This window comes from Bombina bombina, chromosome 5 (assembly GCF_027579735.1).
Source record: "Bombina bombina isolate aBomBom1 chromosome 5, aBomBom1.pri, whole genome shotgun sequence".
Taxonomy (NCBI): domain Eukaryota; kingdom Metazoa; phylum Chordata; class Amphibia; order Anura; family Bombinatoridae; genus Bombina; species Bombina bombina.
In genome coordinates, this window is record NC_069503.1 from 586,223,371 (window position 1) to 586,239,708 (window position 16,338).

A 16,338-nucleotide genomic window follows, 5' to 3' on the forward strand; every position below is an offset into this window, starting at 1 on the left:
AAACTGTCTAAATGCATTCAGATTAGAGGCAGCCTTCAAGGTCTAAGAAATTAGCATATGAACCTCCTAGGTTTAGCTTTCAACTAAGACTACCAAGAAAACAAAGCAAAATTGGTAATAAAAACAAATTGCAAAGTTGTTTAAAATGACATTCCCTATCTGAATCATAAAAGTGTATTTTGGACTAGACTGTCCCTATAAAGTAAACTACAATTAAAGGGAAAGTCAACGCTAGAATTTTTGTTGTTTAAAAAGATATATAATCTCTTTATTACCCATTCCCCAGTTTTGCATATCCAACACAGTTATATTAATAAACTTTTTACCTCTGTGATTACCTTGTATCTAAGCCTCTGCAAACTGCCCCCTTATTTCAGTTCTTTTGACAGACTTGCGTTTTAGCCAATCAGTGCTTACTCCTAGGTAACTTAACGTGCGTGAGCTCAATGTTATCTATATGACACACATGAACTAACGCCATCTAGTGGTAAAAAACTGTCAAAATGCATTCACATAAGAGGCGGCCTTCAAGGTCTAAGAAATTAGCATATGAGCCTACCTAGGTTTAACTTTCAACTAAGAATACCTAAAGAACAAAGCAAAATTGGTGATAAAAGTAAATTGAAAGTTTTTTTTAAAATGACATGCCCTATTTGAATCATGAAAGTTCATTTTGGACTTGACTGTCCGTTTAATAATACATCTATTTTAGTAGTTCCAGTGAAGTAAGAGAATAAGTAATAAGTTATGTCGGAAGAACATTTTTACTCTACACAAAAAAGACAGTACTTTATTGTCTTCAAAACCACCTGTAAGCACTGTTAATAAATTTACAACTAAGTAATACAATAGGTATATACTGTAAATATTTCCTGCCCCTCTCCTTTGTACACAGACTTACTGATGCTCTATGCACCTCAGTATAGTCCATCCTAGCAGCTTGCTTCTGAAAGGCAGGAGCAGGTAAAGTCCAGGTACTATTTTTACATGACTTAATTAGCTCTTAAAGGACAGTCTGCTACAGAATTGTTATTGTTTAAAAAGATAGATAATCCCTTTATTACCCATTTCCCCCAGTTTTGCATAACCAACACTGTTAAATTAATACGGTTTACCTCTTTGATTACCTTGTTTCTAAGCCTCTGAAGACTGCCCCTTATCTCAGTTCTTTTGACAGACATGCATTTTAGCCAATCAGTGTTGACTCTTAAATAACTACACGAGTGAGCACAATGTTATCTAATATGACACGCATGAACTAGCAGTATATATAACTGTCAAACTGCACTGAGATAAGAGGCATTTCAATGGCTTAGAAATTATTATATGAGCCAACCTAGGTTTAGCTTTCCACAAAAAATACCAAGATAGCAAAGTAAATTTGATGATAAAAGTAAATTGGATAGTTATTTAAAATTGCATGCACTATAAGAATCATGAAAGTTTAATTTTGATTAGACCGGCCTTTTAAAAATGACATTTACCAGACAAGATGTTTATATATAAGGCAAGAATTACCAATTCTTTACCAAGTATTACAGAGCACTGACATTCGTTTCTTGAGTGTGAGGCAGATGTTGTGAGTTAGAGGTACAGATAAGAATGTAGAGGATGGCATGCTGTAGCCCCACCTTAGATTAGACAACAATGGTGTAGAATTATTGTAGGTGGGAAAAATGACATCAAATAATAGCGGAGCTGTACTTATCAATTGTATATATAAAACTGTACACAATACAGTAAGCGGCTTGCTCACCCACATCGTGCTGAAGTACTCCAGGGCTCCGCAGATCAATCCGCATATTTGCCCAAAAAATTCTCGCACCCCCAGGTAGCTGCCAGCACAGTATATAGCGTAACAGATAGGAGCCCCAGCCAACATCGGTACTAACACCCGCAACCTGCGAGCAATTAGCTCCCCAAGGGCCTCCAGGCTGTGGTTCACGAAGCTGACAGGAAGCAGTAGGGTTGCCAGTACTATAGGGGAGCCCCTGCGCTGGAGACTGCATAGCCAGCGGCGGCACAAGCCAGTCAGAGAGTTTTTAAACGGGTGTAGGAAGGTGCCACATAAGGTGGCCCATAGTAGCGGCCGCAAGAAGGCCTCCAGAATAAAGTACACTAGCACTGCCGCCCCACAGCAGCCTGCAGCGAATAACAGCGCGCCAGTGTTGTAAAATGCTTGTTTAATGTTACGGTCAAAGCGAAGGGGGAGCCCTGGGGGCAAAGGCAGCATACCGGGGAGAGAGAGAGAATGAAAGGGTCGTGAGGATAGAGGGGTGCGATGGGGTGCTGCGACGGTCTCTGTTGACAGGATACCGGGGGGGACAGCCGGGGGTGCAGAACTGGGTAGCTGCGGATCATCACTGTCAGCCATGTCAAAGACTGCTGTACACCAGGATAAGCCGTCCTGTCAACGGGTGCATGAGGTATAGCTGGGAGATACTGTATTTAGGTACCAATACTTCACTGTATATAACTCTAGCTAGCACGCCCTCTATGTTTGTGAGCTGACAGCCTCGGCTCATTGTACTAGTAGTTACTCCTACATGATTACACGAAACCACACCCACTGGCAATGTGTCTCCGGGCGGTATATGCTCACAGTGTCACTTATGGTGCCCGTGCCATGCCCAGGTAGCTAACATCAGCATAGAGGGACATTTAGCTTTGCTCTATTTTGTGTATATTGCTCTATTTAGAGTATATTGCTGTCCAGATAAAACCTACAAAAACATATGATAGCGAACAGATTACCATTGACTTTTTTCTATTGCAACACAGCTGTCAAACTCTTCTACATAAGCAAAATACTGTCGTACGTAGACACTTATAAATGCAACTAGACACACAGCTATGAATGCCACGACTGCATTATGTGCCTGTCAAATACATTTTCAAATGGTAACTTTATTATACTTTATCAAATGGTAACTTTATTATACATGAATGTAAGTTTGTCATCAGCTTTTTGCCAAATACTTTATATTTTATTATATTTTATTCTACTCGCATATAATGTTTATATCATTGTAACGTACTAACAAACACTGTACTATTCTAACACGTTAGCATTGCTTTCAAAGCTAGAACAAGACCACGGGGGAAAAAATGCAGCGCCATTTGATGACGTTTGTAGTTCACCTTCCATTGTGTAAACTACAATTCCCGCGAGCCCCTTGTGATGAACCGGTGATTACAGTGCAAAAAGGCAACGTAGCACAGATGATTAGTGCGGCTAATGAGTTTGTGCCATAGGATTAAGGTGAGACGACCTCTTATTGTTATACAAAGTTCTCAAGCGAGGGCGCCTTTTAACTTTAATTTGGATGGGCGCATGGCGATATCACTCCTGTCATTTCAATGGTAACCAGCGTGACAGGGGCGTACACACATTTGTAAATAACTGTTCGGGCCTCTAATTTAAAACACGCCATACGCATATGTGCTTGTATCAGGGATAGGCACAGACAAAGGCTGTGGCGGACATTTTCCAAAGTACAGACCTTAGTGAAGGAAGCCAAGGTACATTTGAAATTAAAAACATTATTTTATAGTGCTGGGTGTTATTATACTGATGCAGATACCACTGATTCTATAACCAGCCCTCCTCTGGTTATACCCATGAGCCAGTGTCACTACTGTGTCATTATATAGTGCTGGGTGTTATTATACTGATGCAAATACCACTGATCCTATTACCAGCCCTCCTCTGGCTATACCCATGTGCCAGTGTCACTACTGTGTCATTATATAGTGCTGGGTGTTATACTGATGCAGATACCACTGATCCTATAACCAGCCCTCCTCTGGCTATATGCATGTGCCAGTGTCACTACTGTTTCATTATATAGTGCTGGGTGTTATTATACTGATGCAGATACCACTGATCCTATTACCAGCCCTCCTCTGGCTATACCCATGTGCCAGTGTCACTACTGTGTCTTTGTATAGTGCTGGGTGTTATTATACTGATGCAGATACCACTGATCCTATAACCAGCCCTCCTCTGGCTATATGCATGTGCCAGTGTCACTACTGTGTCATTATATAGCACTGGGTGTTATTATACTGATGCAGATACCACTGATCCTATAACCAGTCCTTCTCTGGCTATATGCATGTGCCAGTGTCACTACTGTTTCATTATATAGTGCTGGGTGTTATTATACTGATGAAGATACCACTGATCCTATAACCAGCCCTCCTCTGGCTATATGCATGTGCCAGTGTCACTACTGTTTCATTATATAGTGCTGGGTGTTATTATACTGATGCAGATACCACTGATCCTATAACCAGCCCTTGTCTGGCTATACGCATGTGCCAGTGTCACTACTGTTTCATTATATAGTGCTGGGTGTTATTATACTGATGAAGATACCACTGATCCTATAACCAGTCCTTCTCTGGCTATATGCATGTGCCAGTGTCACTACTGTTTCATTATATAGTGCTGGGTGTTATTATACTGATGCAGATACCACTGATCCTATAACCAGCCCTCCTCTGGCTATATGCATGTGCCAGTGTCACTACTGTTTCATTATATAGTGCTGGGTGTTATTATACTGATGAAGATACCACTGATCCTATAACCAGCCCTCCTCTGGCTATATGCATGTGCCAGTGTCACTACTGTGTCATTATATAGTGCTGGGTGTTATTATACTGATGAAGATACCACTGATCCTATAACCAGCCCTTCTCTGGCTATATGCATGTGCCAGTGTCACTATTGTATCATTGTATAGTACTGGGTGTTATAATACAGATACCACTGATCCTATAACCAGCCCTCCTTTGGCTATACCCATGTGCCAGTGTCACTACTGTGTCATTATATAGTGCTGGATGTTATTATACTGATTCAGATACCACTGACCCTATAACCAGCCCTTGTTTGGCTATACACATATGCCAGTGTCACTACTGTGTCTTTGTATAGAGCTGGGTGTTATTATACAGATGCAGATACACATCCAGTATTTCACTCAGGCTTTATTTATTCCATAACGTATCACCCAATATCGCTAGCAGTCTCTTGACAAGCCACTAACTTTATTCACACTACATATTTTTTTTATTCCATATATTTAATCAGAAAATATATACTAAGGTTGTGGCGGACACTGCAAGGGCTAGTCACAGACACCAGTGTCCGTGCACGAACACCTTGCCTATCCCTGGCTTGTATACTATATCCCTTTGTCGCTCCAGTTATAGTCACGTAAATCCATGTTTTTAATCAATCTAATTTAAAGAATTGTTCGGGTTGGGGTTAAAAGCTACTAGCCCATAGGTTAATGAGAAAAAGCATTTTTTTTTCTTCTTGTCAGCTGCTATTTTTTACTTGTCCAGGGTCAGTGGAAATTTAAAACTATATATACTTACAGTCTCACATGCATACATCATTAGTGGTTAGGGAGTTGCTATAGTGTCGCACCCTCAACACATTATCTTATTTTGTTTGCAAAGTCATAACTGTAGTAGTGGTGGTGTCTCATACTTAAGTTACGGCTTGATTTAGCAAAGCCCTACGGCTGAAAGTTCTCACAAGAACTTGCTCGCCGTAATTTAACAAACCGCTGCTTCCCTTACCTTTTCGCCACCTCTAAGGTGGCGAAATTCAATCTCTGCGGTTGAGTCCGACCGAGGAGTTTGACAGCTCCTGTCTGTGCGTGATGCTGTGTGTGTGGGCAGGGGGCGGAATTGCACGCGAGCACAAAATTGCGCTCGTGTGCAATGGTGATTACCTGCATGTAATTTCGCCCCGCCACAGGTGAGCTGAGGCATACAGGGGTGCGTATACGTGCCCCTGTCCGCCTCAGCTTTGATAAATCTATCCCTAAAATGATCAATATAGCCAAAAAAATGCATGCATGTAATTGAAAGACTACCCTATTAAAAAAAGCATGATCTTCCTGGAGTCATTCTGAAGTAATCGATTACTTCAGACTAGTCATCAGAAGACATCCTGAAGTATGCCCACAGACCAAAATATTTTAAATAAGATGGCTCTAGATGCATTCACTGGCTGTTCATGCTTGTGAAGTATGGTAATCTGCTAATCATTATGAAGTCATCACCCATTACCTTAGCTGATGACTTTACAAACCTAATGATGTGCAAATGATTTCTAAAGTAGTTTGATGATCATTAAAATGACTCCAGGATGGACTCTAAAGTAATCCTATTTGTCTTGGGCAGCGACCCTGCACCTCTAGGTGTTTAACTCCCGCAAATGGGTTAAAGTCATAGTAGAAGAATGTCAAACTCAATATACAGGATATAGCTCATTCAATTGACCACAGACTACAAGTTTGTGTATATGTCTAAATAAATATATTTATCTCAACTCCACATCTGACTTATCCTGCACTGCTCAGTGTGACTACACTGTCACTCTACTGAAAAGTCATACAGTCTTCACCTTGCACTTTTTTTCCAGCAACTACATAGTTGCCAACATTTCAAAAATATTTCCAGGGACACTTTGCAGCAGAGCACGCAAGCAGGTTACTGGAGTATTGAAGACCTACTGTTCAACTGCTCCGCCCACTAATTTCTGCAATCAAAACACACCCATTTGATAGTAATAGTATAATTTAGATCTATCCATAGTTTATTATACAGATTACAGCACCAATCTCTTACACCTACCCAGTCTCTGGAACACATTCTGGGCATATGGTTATTTTTACAACACAGCAACAAAATTAGGCAAATAATGTGAACCCATTCAATAATAATAACAATATTCCATTATGAATAAATTATATTTAAATAATACACTACATCTATGTATATGAATATATGTATGCATGCTGCTTACATACATATATTCATATAGATTTAAATATTAATTCCTAATGGAATATTTTTATGTTATTTGGTGTGTGTGTGTGTATATATATATATATATATATATATATATACACACACAAGCATACAGTATCCTTGTGTGTGTATACACACCAAATGTTGAGCAAAAGAGGTAGCATTTACAGGGACAAAAAAAAAATCCAGGGACATACAACAAAATCAAGGGACTGTCGGGGGGGCGTGTCGAAACAGCAACCAAGATGGCTGCTTTTCTTTAAGGCTGATTACTGGAGCAGATAAAACCGCTATTTACTGCTCTGAAATCTTACTATCTGAACTATTTTTCAGTAACATTTTACAGTCCAGAAGATACTGAACAGAAAGATATCTTTATTCCATTAGACTTCAGCCCGGAAGACCTAATAGATGTGGTGCGTAGCGGAGGCCTTCTAACGACCTCAGCCTGCATCTAACCCCCCCATTTATCCTGCAGATACAGGACCAGCAGCGGTATACGCTGATCATTTCCCAATCCCTACCCACTTAACTGGGTCTGAAGGTAACCAGTCAGGAATTAACAATCTACACAAGAGAGTTAGAGCACAAGATGGAGGCCATTGACAGCTGGGAGTGCAACATGTTGCAACTTACAGAGCTTCACTGCCAGGCCATGCAAATTGAGCTTTACGATCTCCTTGTAGCCGTAAGACCCATGGAAAAGTGTGTACCCGTGGCAGCACGCGGCCCAGCAGATGACCATGTAGATGATTTCCTGCTGCCGATGACAGACCGCAGCCAAGGGGACCCGGTGTCCAGAAAGACTAGTCCGGACCAGATGAAGGTGAGCGGGAATACCGCTCCAGGTCATACTTACATTCTTGCATCTGCACTTCGGGGATGCTCGGAGGTCTTTGTTGAGGGTGCAGAGTCAATATTCCTCCAATCAGCAAAAGCGGCTCAGATAGTTCGCTCACCCTGTAATCCTACCAGTACTAAGTCCACAGCTGCATGGGCACTACATCGTACTCCCAAAAAAGGAAAGCATTTACTTACCGCAAGAGCCATTGAGAGTCCGAAAAGATGGAATAAAAGCCAGGAGTATTCACACGCTGCATCTTTAGCGGAAGATTACAGCAACTTGCCCCGCTGTTCACATCAGTTGGTAGCAGCCGTCTCCTTTGAGAGTCATGTAACATTGTTGATGCGGCGAATGTCTACAAGAGTGCAGTCTAAAGTTGGAATTGGCTGAATATCCTTTACAGTATTTGGCTGTCTGTACCATATACGGTACGGAAGCATTACAAAAAGTCACAATTGACCATACTTACACCCGTTGCGATGCAAGATGTTGCTCCCATCAGATTTCGAGGGACTTGCTAACAGGACTTTCCCTAAGCAAACAAGCCCAACTTGGTCCCAGGATGTTCAGTCTCGGGCTGGTCTGAAATCCTTTCCTATATACTCAGACTTATGAGGGTTTCTTGGTCTGATGTACAGTTTGAGGGACATGCTATTATATTGGGGATTCTAATACCTGGGACTTGAGATACATTTCAGTTGCTGCAACGAATTACTAATATATATTTCATGTTTTTGTTCTCTCCCAATAGCGGTAATTTACTACACTGGTTTTCTCTAAAATGTGATAGCTCTTTGGGATGTAATATAAATGTTAAGGTGCTCTATAATTGTTACTGAATCATTTTATCTATATATTTGATTAAGCTAGTTATTATTTGCTAAGCATGTTTTTTACTAATATACTAGCCCCTTATGATGTAATATAGCTGTTAAAGCTATCTACAGCTGCCACTAAACTATTGTACCCATATATATGATATAGCCCAGTATCTACTTAGGACTCTAGTATTTTGCTAACCTCATAATTCCTGCATATTTACTACACTTTATACAGCAGATCTATCTGTTGGTCCCTAGAGAATATGATCATCTATATATGAGTTTAATAATCAGAGTTAGAGACAGTTTAAGATAATATAGGCCCAGAAGCACATATTGTACTACTTATCTTTAACACTGTTATTGCTTAGTTTACTCTATAATTCTTAGCATTTCTATTCTACTATGGTGATACCAATCAGTATGTTATGATTGCACAGTTGAAGTATACTATGGTAGCCATTTCTAATATAATATGGCTTGCTTAGCAATGTTTAATATTCCTGCTACCAGTGGTATTTCCTAATGCATTTCATGCATGCATATTTTCCTTACTTCAGGTCCAAAAGAGGCCTTCTCAAAGAAAATCCTCCCCTATTACAATACTACTTGCATTGGAGGCTCAAAAGTGGCCTTATCTGTTTTAAGGAGGTAACAAAAATTAGGGTTTGACCTAGTTACCATCTGTGACACATTTAAGCAACTATTTAGATTACAGATTTTATTTATGTGTTCTATGCATCCGCCATAATGTCAGTATTTACTTGTACTTATCGTAATTGAGCTCGATGCTCGCAAGAGTTATGTATTTACTATGCTTGTATGTGTATGCGACTTTAACCCTTAATAAAAAAAAAAAAATCAAGGGACTGTCAACTATGCAACAAGGTGCTGCACTGACTTATCTCCTCTATATAGTCGCACACAACACTCTCCCTGTCCTATTGGAGTTTAGCATGCAAGAACCTGTAGTTCCGAGAGCAATTAAAATGCAAAACAGTGGTGCTACAATGCCTGCAAAGAACCAGGCCCTGCAAGGTCAAATTACTTTTTTTTTTTTTTTTTTTTTTTTTTTTTTTTTTTTAAAGACATTTTGTGCCCCTTTTAGATCTTAAGCAACAAGAACAGTCCCCGAAAAAAAGAGACCATCCCATTCTATCAAGGACATATGTTCGCACTGAGATATTTTCAAAGTGGAAAAATGCTTTTTGGAAATCTTCAGTATTTGATAGGTTATTATTATTGCTATTATTAATTATCCATCTGATTCTGCAGGTCTATAGTGGGGATACAATAAAATAAAAATAAGACTGAAGCCAGACTGAGACAGATGGTTTACATAGGAAGGTTTCCCATTGCTACATATAAAGGGGGGGGTTATGGTGGGTAGAAAGGCAAGAAAGAAAAAGAGACTCCATTGTAAACCCCCCTCCCTCCTAAAATTTTAGAGATTTTGAGTATTTTTTTTTTTTTTCTTTCTTTCATGATTCAGAGTGATTATGTGATTTTAAACCACTTTCCAATTTATTTCTATTATCTAATTTGTTTTGTTTTCTTTATATTCTTTGTTGAAAAGGATAGCTAGTTAGACGCATGAGCTGCTGATTGGTGCCTGCACAGATATGCCTCATGTTATTAAATCACCAATGTGTATAACTCCCAGTGTTGCTTTGTTAACAGGATATCAAAAGAATAAAGCAAATTAGATAATAGAAAATACAATTTTAAACAATTTTCGAATTTACTTCTATCTGAATCATGAAAGCAATGCACTACTGGTTTCTAACTGAACAATGGGTAAAACTAGGTTCTTTGCTGCTCCCTGGCTTACCTAGATAAACCTTTCAGCAAAGAATAACAAGAGAAAGAAGCAAATTAAATAATAGAAGTAAATTGGAAAGTTTCTAGCTGAAAATGTATTCTTAAAATTACATGCTCTATCTGAATCATGCAACTTTAATTTTGACTCTCATATCTCTTTTAATCTTAATATCCCTTTTTATTCTAAAATCAAGTATACCTTTTTTATTTTCTCTTCAGGTATAATGCTGCCAACATGTCTGTTACCTCTATGCTTCGTGAACGCATAGCTATTGCTAAAGAGCTGATGAAAAGAGCTGAAACCCTCTCAAGGTCTCGAGTTGGAGGTGTGGAAGGAGGAGTAAAATTATGCAGCAAGTTGAAAGCAGAATTAAAATTCCTGCAAAAAGTAGAAGCTGGCAAAGTAGCCATTAAAGAGTCACACCTTCAAAGCACCAATCTCACTCACCTAAAAGCTATCATTGAATCAGCAGAAAGCCTGGAAGAGGTTATTGGCGTTCTTCATGTCTTCAGCTACAACGACCAGTTTGGTGAAAAGCAAACTCTGGTAGTGGATGTTGTAGCAAATGGTGGTCATACTTGGGTAAAAGCTATTGGACGGAAGGCTGAAGCTCTACACAACATATGGTTAGGTCGTGGTCAGTATGGGGACAAAAGTGTCATTGAACAAGCAGAGGACTTTTTACAAGCAAGCTGCCAGCAACCTGTACAGTATAGCAATCCCCATATCGTATTTGCTTTTTATAACAGTGTTTCCAAACCTATGGCTGAGAAGTTAAAAGATATGGGCATCTCTGTACGTGGGGATATAGTTGCTGTTAACACCATGCAGGAATATCCACAGGATGAGAATTACCCAAGTGGCAGCGAATCAGATGATGACAGCTCAGAGCTTCTAGAAGTAAGCAAAGTTGACAGAGAAAATATAGTTGCCAGTATTGCTTTCCCCACGGAGATCAAGGTAGAAGTGTGCAATCGAGTGAATTTGGACATCACAACATTAATTACTTATGTATCTGCCCTCAGCCATGGAGGCTGCCACTTGATCTTTAAAGAAAAGGTTTTGACAGAGCAAGCAGCCCAGGAAAGGCAAGAGAAGGTGCTTCCAAAGTTGTGCTCATTCATGGAGGGAAAGGAGCTATTTGCCTCTGAATGTGCTGTAAAGGATTTTCAGTCCATATTGGAAACCTTGGGTGGACCAGGGGAGAGGGAGAGAGCTGCATCTCTTATAAAGAGGATCACTGTGGTTCCAGACCAGCCTTCTGAACGTGCCTTAAAACTAGCTATTAGCTCGAAAATTAATTCCCGCTCTATTTCAATTTTTGGAACTGGGGACACCTTAAAAGCCATCACAATGACTGCTAACAGCGGTTTTGTCAGAGCTGCAGCCAACCAGGGTGTCAAGTTTAGCGTATTCATTCACCAGCCTAGAGCACTAACTGAGAGCAAAGAATCTTCAGCTACCCCGTTACCAAAGAATTATGCATCTTCAGATTTTCTCTGACTGTAGCTTAATTACTACAGCCATAGTAAAACTTTACAAAGTCCCTTAACAGTTCTTGTGTTCATTGGGTAATCACTAAATGTAAAAGCATATTTAGTAGAAGAATAAAATGGATATGCTGTCAAGTTTTATTTTTTTAATGAAGTGCTATAAATATCTTTATGGAGTAACAATAAAAGTGTTAAGGGACCACTGTATCTTTATTTTGTCTGTATGCAGTCTATGGGCTGTTTCTTTCAGAAACAGATTCTAGTCAGCTTTGGGTGATTTGCAAACACATGCAGTGTATCATGGATTGAAATCAAGCTAAAAGGGATTTTAAAGGGACATAACACTCATATGCTAAATCACTTGAACGTGATGCAGGATAACTGTAAAAAGAAAATATCACCTGAACATCTCTATATAGAAAAAAAAAAGATATTTAGTTTAAAATTTCTTCAGCTTACAAGAGTAAGAGCTCTGGTAAATTATACTTCAGCTACTGTCCTGCTGCGAGCTAAAAAAAAATTAGCAAATCGTCATCAGTAGTGCTGAGCTTATGCATTGCTCTGCTTGATTTCATGAGATTTCACTGAAATCTTGTGAGATTTCATAATAAATGACCTTAAACTGAATAGGTAAATAACATAACTGTGCTTGCAGACACCAGATGCACACACCCTTATAAGTCCTGGGACTATGCTGCATCACTTTCTAGTGCTTCAACATTTGGGTATCCTGTCCCTTTAAGCCTTTAGCAATGCGGCCGTGCTAGTCGCTAAGGGGAGGTAGCTTAAAGGGCTCTGATTAGTGCAGGCCCTGCCAATAGCAGTGAGACCACACTATTTCTGCATGCCTCAGCAGTGAGGTAATGCAGAAATGCTATTGAGTTAACCCCTGTGCTCATAATGGGATACCTCCATTACATGAGCTACTCAATGAGATTACTTACAGTCAAAGCACTACAAACTTTTAGCATTCAATCAAGAACTCCATCCTTGTAATATTTGGCCTTTTTTTGCTATAAATTACTAGGAAACCTAAGCATATGAGGAATTTCTAAGTGTTAGAAAATAATCTATTTTGAGGTATTTTTCTTTAGCTACACTAGTAGCATAAAAATTATTATTAATAAAGGCTAAAAAAAAAATACTTTATGCTTACCTGATAAATTCAATTCTTTTTTTGTGGTCCACAATCCTTTACTCATGGAATTACTCTTCTCTACCACTAGGAGTAGGCAAAGATTCCCAAACACCAAGAGCTCTATAAAATCCCTCCCACACATAACTCAATCTAACATAGCCAAGCAGGTGAGGTAAGAAAAAAGTAAAAAGAGCCAAAAAAAGGAGCAGGGAAAAAAAGATGTGCTGAAAAAAAATCTAACCCCAAAAAAACAAAGGGTGGGGTCCCGTGGATTCTCACCACCATGAAAGAAATGAATTTATCAGGTAAGCATAAATTATGTTTTCTTTCATACAGGTGATGAAAGTCCAAAATCCATTACTCATGGGAACTAATACCCAAGCTGTGGAGTCCACTAGTAATGACATAAAGGCAGGGATTTCATAACATCTTTTTCACTGAGAAAATAGATACACAACCCCAGAGAATTCTTTTTTTTTTTTTTTAATTTTATAATGCACCTACAAACAGGCATAACTATTAAACTGAGACAACTGGCTAAAGAACCTTTCTACCAAAGGCTGCTTCAGAGAAAGCAAAAACATAAAAATGGTACAATTTAGAAAAAGGATGTAAAGAAGACCAAGTAGCTGCCTTGCAAATTTGATCAACTGAAGCCTCATTCTTAAAAGCGCAACTGACCTAGTAGAATAAGCCGTAATCGGCTGCTGTGGAGGCTGACCTACCTTCAAATAAGCTTTGTAAATCAAAAGTTTTAACCAAGAGGATAAAGAAATAGCAGAGGCCTTCTGACCTTTTCTAGATCCATAGAAAAGAACAAACTAGAAGTTTGTTTAAAATCCGTAGTAGCATCAACTTAATATTTAAATGCCTTAACAACATCCAGAGAATGAAAAGACCTTTCAGAAGCATTCTTAGGATTAGGACACAGCAGGAACAATCCACCAAAGTTGGCTGAAGAAACAACCTTAGGCAAAAAATGAAATGTCTGTAAAACAGCTTTATCTTGATGAAAAATCAAATAAGGAGTCTGCCAAGAAAGTGTAGACAGTTCAGAAACTCTTCTAGCAGAGGATATAGCCAAAGGAAAAAACACTTAGTTGTAGTTTATTGTCCAATTTATGTATAGGTTCAAAAGGAGGAGCCTACAAAACCCTTAACACTAGGTTAAGATTCCAAAGAGGATAAATAGGCTTGATAATAGGTTTAATACAGACCAGACCCTGAAAATCGGGAAGATAAGCAATCTTTCTGTGGAACAAAACTGAAAGAGCTGAAATCTGCCCTTTCAGAGAACTGGCAGATAGACCCTTATATAGGCCATCCTGCAAAAAACTGAAGAATCCTAGGAGTTCTAAAAGAATACCATGCAAAATCATGATGTATACATCAGGAAAAGAAAGTTTACCAAACCTTGTGATAAATCTTCATAGAAACAGGTTTGCAAGCATGAATCAGAGTTCCAATCACAGAATCTGAGAAACCACTATGTCTCAGAATTAACCGTTCAATTTCCATGCCATCAAATTTAGAGACTTGAGATCCAGATAGGGGAGGGAACAGACAAGCAGGCTTAAATGACCAAGGAACTACTAGAGCATCCACTTCCTCTGCCTGAGGATCCAGGGACCTTGCAAAGTACCTGGGAAGTTTTTTGTTCAAACTAGAGGCCATATGATCTCTTTCTGGCAGACCCCAAAGAACCACAATCTGATTGAACACATCCTGGTAAAGAGACCACTCCCCTGGATGTAGAGTCTGACGACTGAGAAAGTCTTGCCTCCCAATTGTTCACACCTGGAATGTGAATTGCAGAGACTAGATAAGAATTGGCTTCGGCCCAAGTGAGAATCCAAGATACCTCAATCATAGCCAGGGAACTGTGAGTTCCCCCCTGATGGTTGATATAAGCAACTTCAGTGACATTGGAAACAAAGCTAAGACTCCCTTTTCAACAGAGGCCAAGCTTGAAGAGACAACATATGAACACAGGAGAATTATAGGGAAGGAGACTATAGGATTTTGAGCAATCAAGCATATAGGAGGAATGATGGGAGAAAGAGTATATCAGACTCTGATTATCAGAGATTAGGTGCTAAACTCAAATTCAGAGTAAGGACTAGAAGTACAAACTATGAGCAGACAAATAAAATTGGGCGTTATTTTAAAAGAAAAGTTGATCACGTACAAGAACCACCTTTTTTTAGGGAATCCAGGGAGGGACATAATAGAATCACGGAACGTCTCTAGTAGACATAGGCAAGAATGTAGAGGAGGGCTAGGAATCGGAACCAAAAAGGAGGAGAGGAAAGCCCTTCTAACCCTTAAAGGGACAGGCTAGGCCAAAATAAACTTTCATGATTCAGATAGAGCATGTCATTTTAAACAATTTTCCAATTTACTTTTATCACCAATTTTGCTTTGTTCTCTTGGTATTCTTAGTTGAAAGCTTAACCTAGGAGGTTCATATGCTATTTTCTTAGACCTTGAAGCCCACCTATTTCAGATTGCATTTTAACAGTTTTTCACCACTAGAGGGTGTTAGTTCATGTATTTCATATAGATAACACTGTGCTCGTGCACGAGAAGTTATCTGGGAGCAGGCACTGATTGGCTAGACTGCAAGTCTGTCAAAAGAACTGAAAAAAGGGGCAGTTTGCAGAGGCTTAGATACAAGATAATCACAGAGGTTAAAAGTATATTATTATAAATGTGTTAGTTATGAAAAACTGGGAAATGGGTAATAAAGGGATTATCTATCTTTTAAAACAATAAAAATTCTGGTGTAGACTGTCCCTTTAATCAACAAAAGATCTTTAACATATCTAAGAAAATGCTAAATAAAAATGAGGAGTCTCTTTTGAAAAGAGGTTTATCTTTTACTCCTACTGTATCTCCCAATACGTTTATAAAATTTATAAGAGAATTTATAAAACAATACTTTGAAAGTCAAAAAAATTTAGGGTCTGAACTAATGTTCAGGCCACTGACTACATTTTGGATGATTTATTCAATAGCAATGTGTCTGATACTGTGGAGTCTATAAGATATGATTACCTGTCATAAAGAGGAGGACAGATTGGTTGAGAGATTGGGGTAGATTTATGAAGCAGTTGATGCTGCAATCTACCCCCGTAGTTTCAGGTTCCCCTGAAACATAAGTTAAGAAGCAGCGGTCTTAAGACCGCTGCTCCTTAACTCGTTCGCCACTTCTGAGGTGGTGGACAGCAATCATCCCGATTGTATTGACACCCCCTGCTAGTGGCCGATTGGCCACGAATGTGTAGGGGGGCGGTATTGCCAGGAGTGCTGATAAGGGCGGGGGGGATTGTGATTCAGGACAGAGCAGAATATCTTAAAGAAGCCTTCCGTTTATTGGGAGA

At 39.2% G+C, this 16,338-nt stretch overlaps 2 protein-coding genes across 6 annotated transcripts in view; one reads left to right on the forward strand and one right to left on the reverse strand.

Moving 5' to 3' along the window:
* The window catches only part of LOC128660611 (transmembrane protein 245), a 252,964-nt gene extending 250,590 nt beyond the window's left edge, over positions 1-2,374 (reverse strand). For both annotated transcript variants that reach the window (XM_053714539.1, XM_053714538.1), the window contains exon 1: positions 1,757-2,374. In XM_053714539.1, the coding sequence (XP_053570514.1) occupies positions 1,757-2,374 (618 nt within the window). The remainder of the gene's footprint in view (positions 1-1,756) is intronic.
* C5H7orf25 (chromosome 5 C7orf25 homolog) lies at positions 2,306-12,016 on the forward strand. Of its 4 annotated transcripts, XM_053714542.1 has the most exons (3): positions 2,610-2,634; positions 3,084-3,262; positions 10,543-12,016. In XM_053714542.1, the coding sequence occupies exon 3, from the start codon at positions 10,559-10,561 to the stop codon at positions 11,825-11,827; it is 1,269 nt and encodes a 422-aa protein (XP_053570517.1). In that variant the 5' UTR covers positions 2,610-2,634; positions 3,084-3,262; positions 10,543-10,558; the 3' UTR covers positions 11,828-12,016. The 4 variants fall into 4 exon arrangements, with proteins under 4 accessions (XP_053570516.1, XP_053570515.1, XP_053570517.1 ...); XM_053714541.1 differs by lacking the exons at positions 2,610-2,634; positions 3,084-3,262 and adding an exon at positions 2,306-2,426; XM_053714540.1 differs by lacking the exon at positions 3,084-3,262 and having other exon boundaries at positions 2,596-2,634.
* Positions 12,017-16,338: the final 4,322 nt, after the last annotated feature.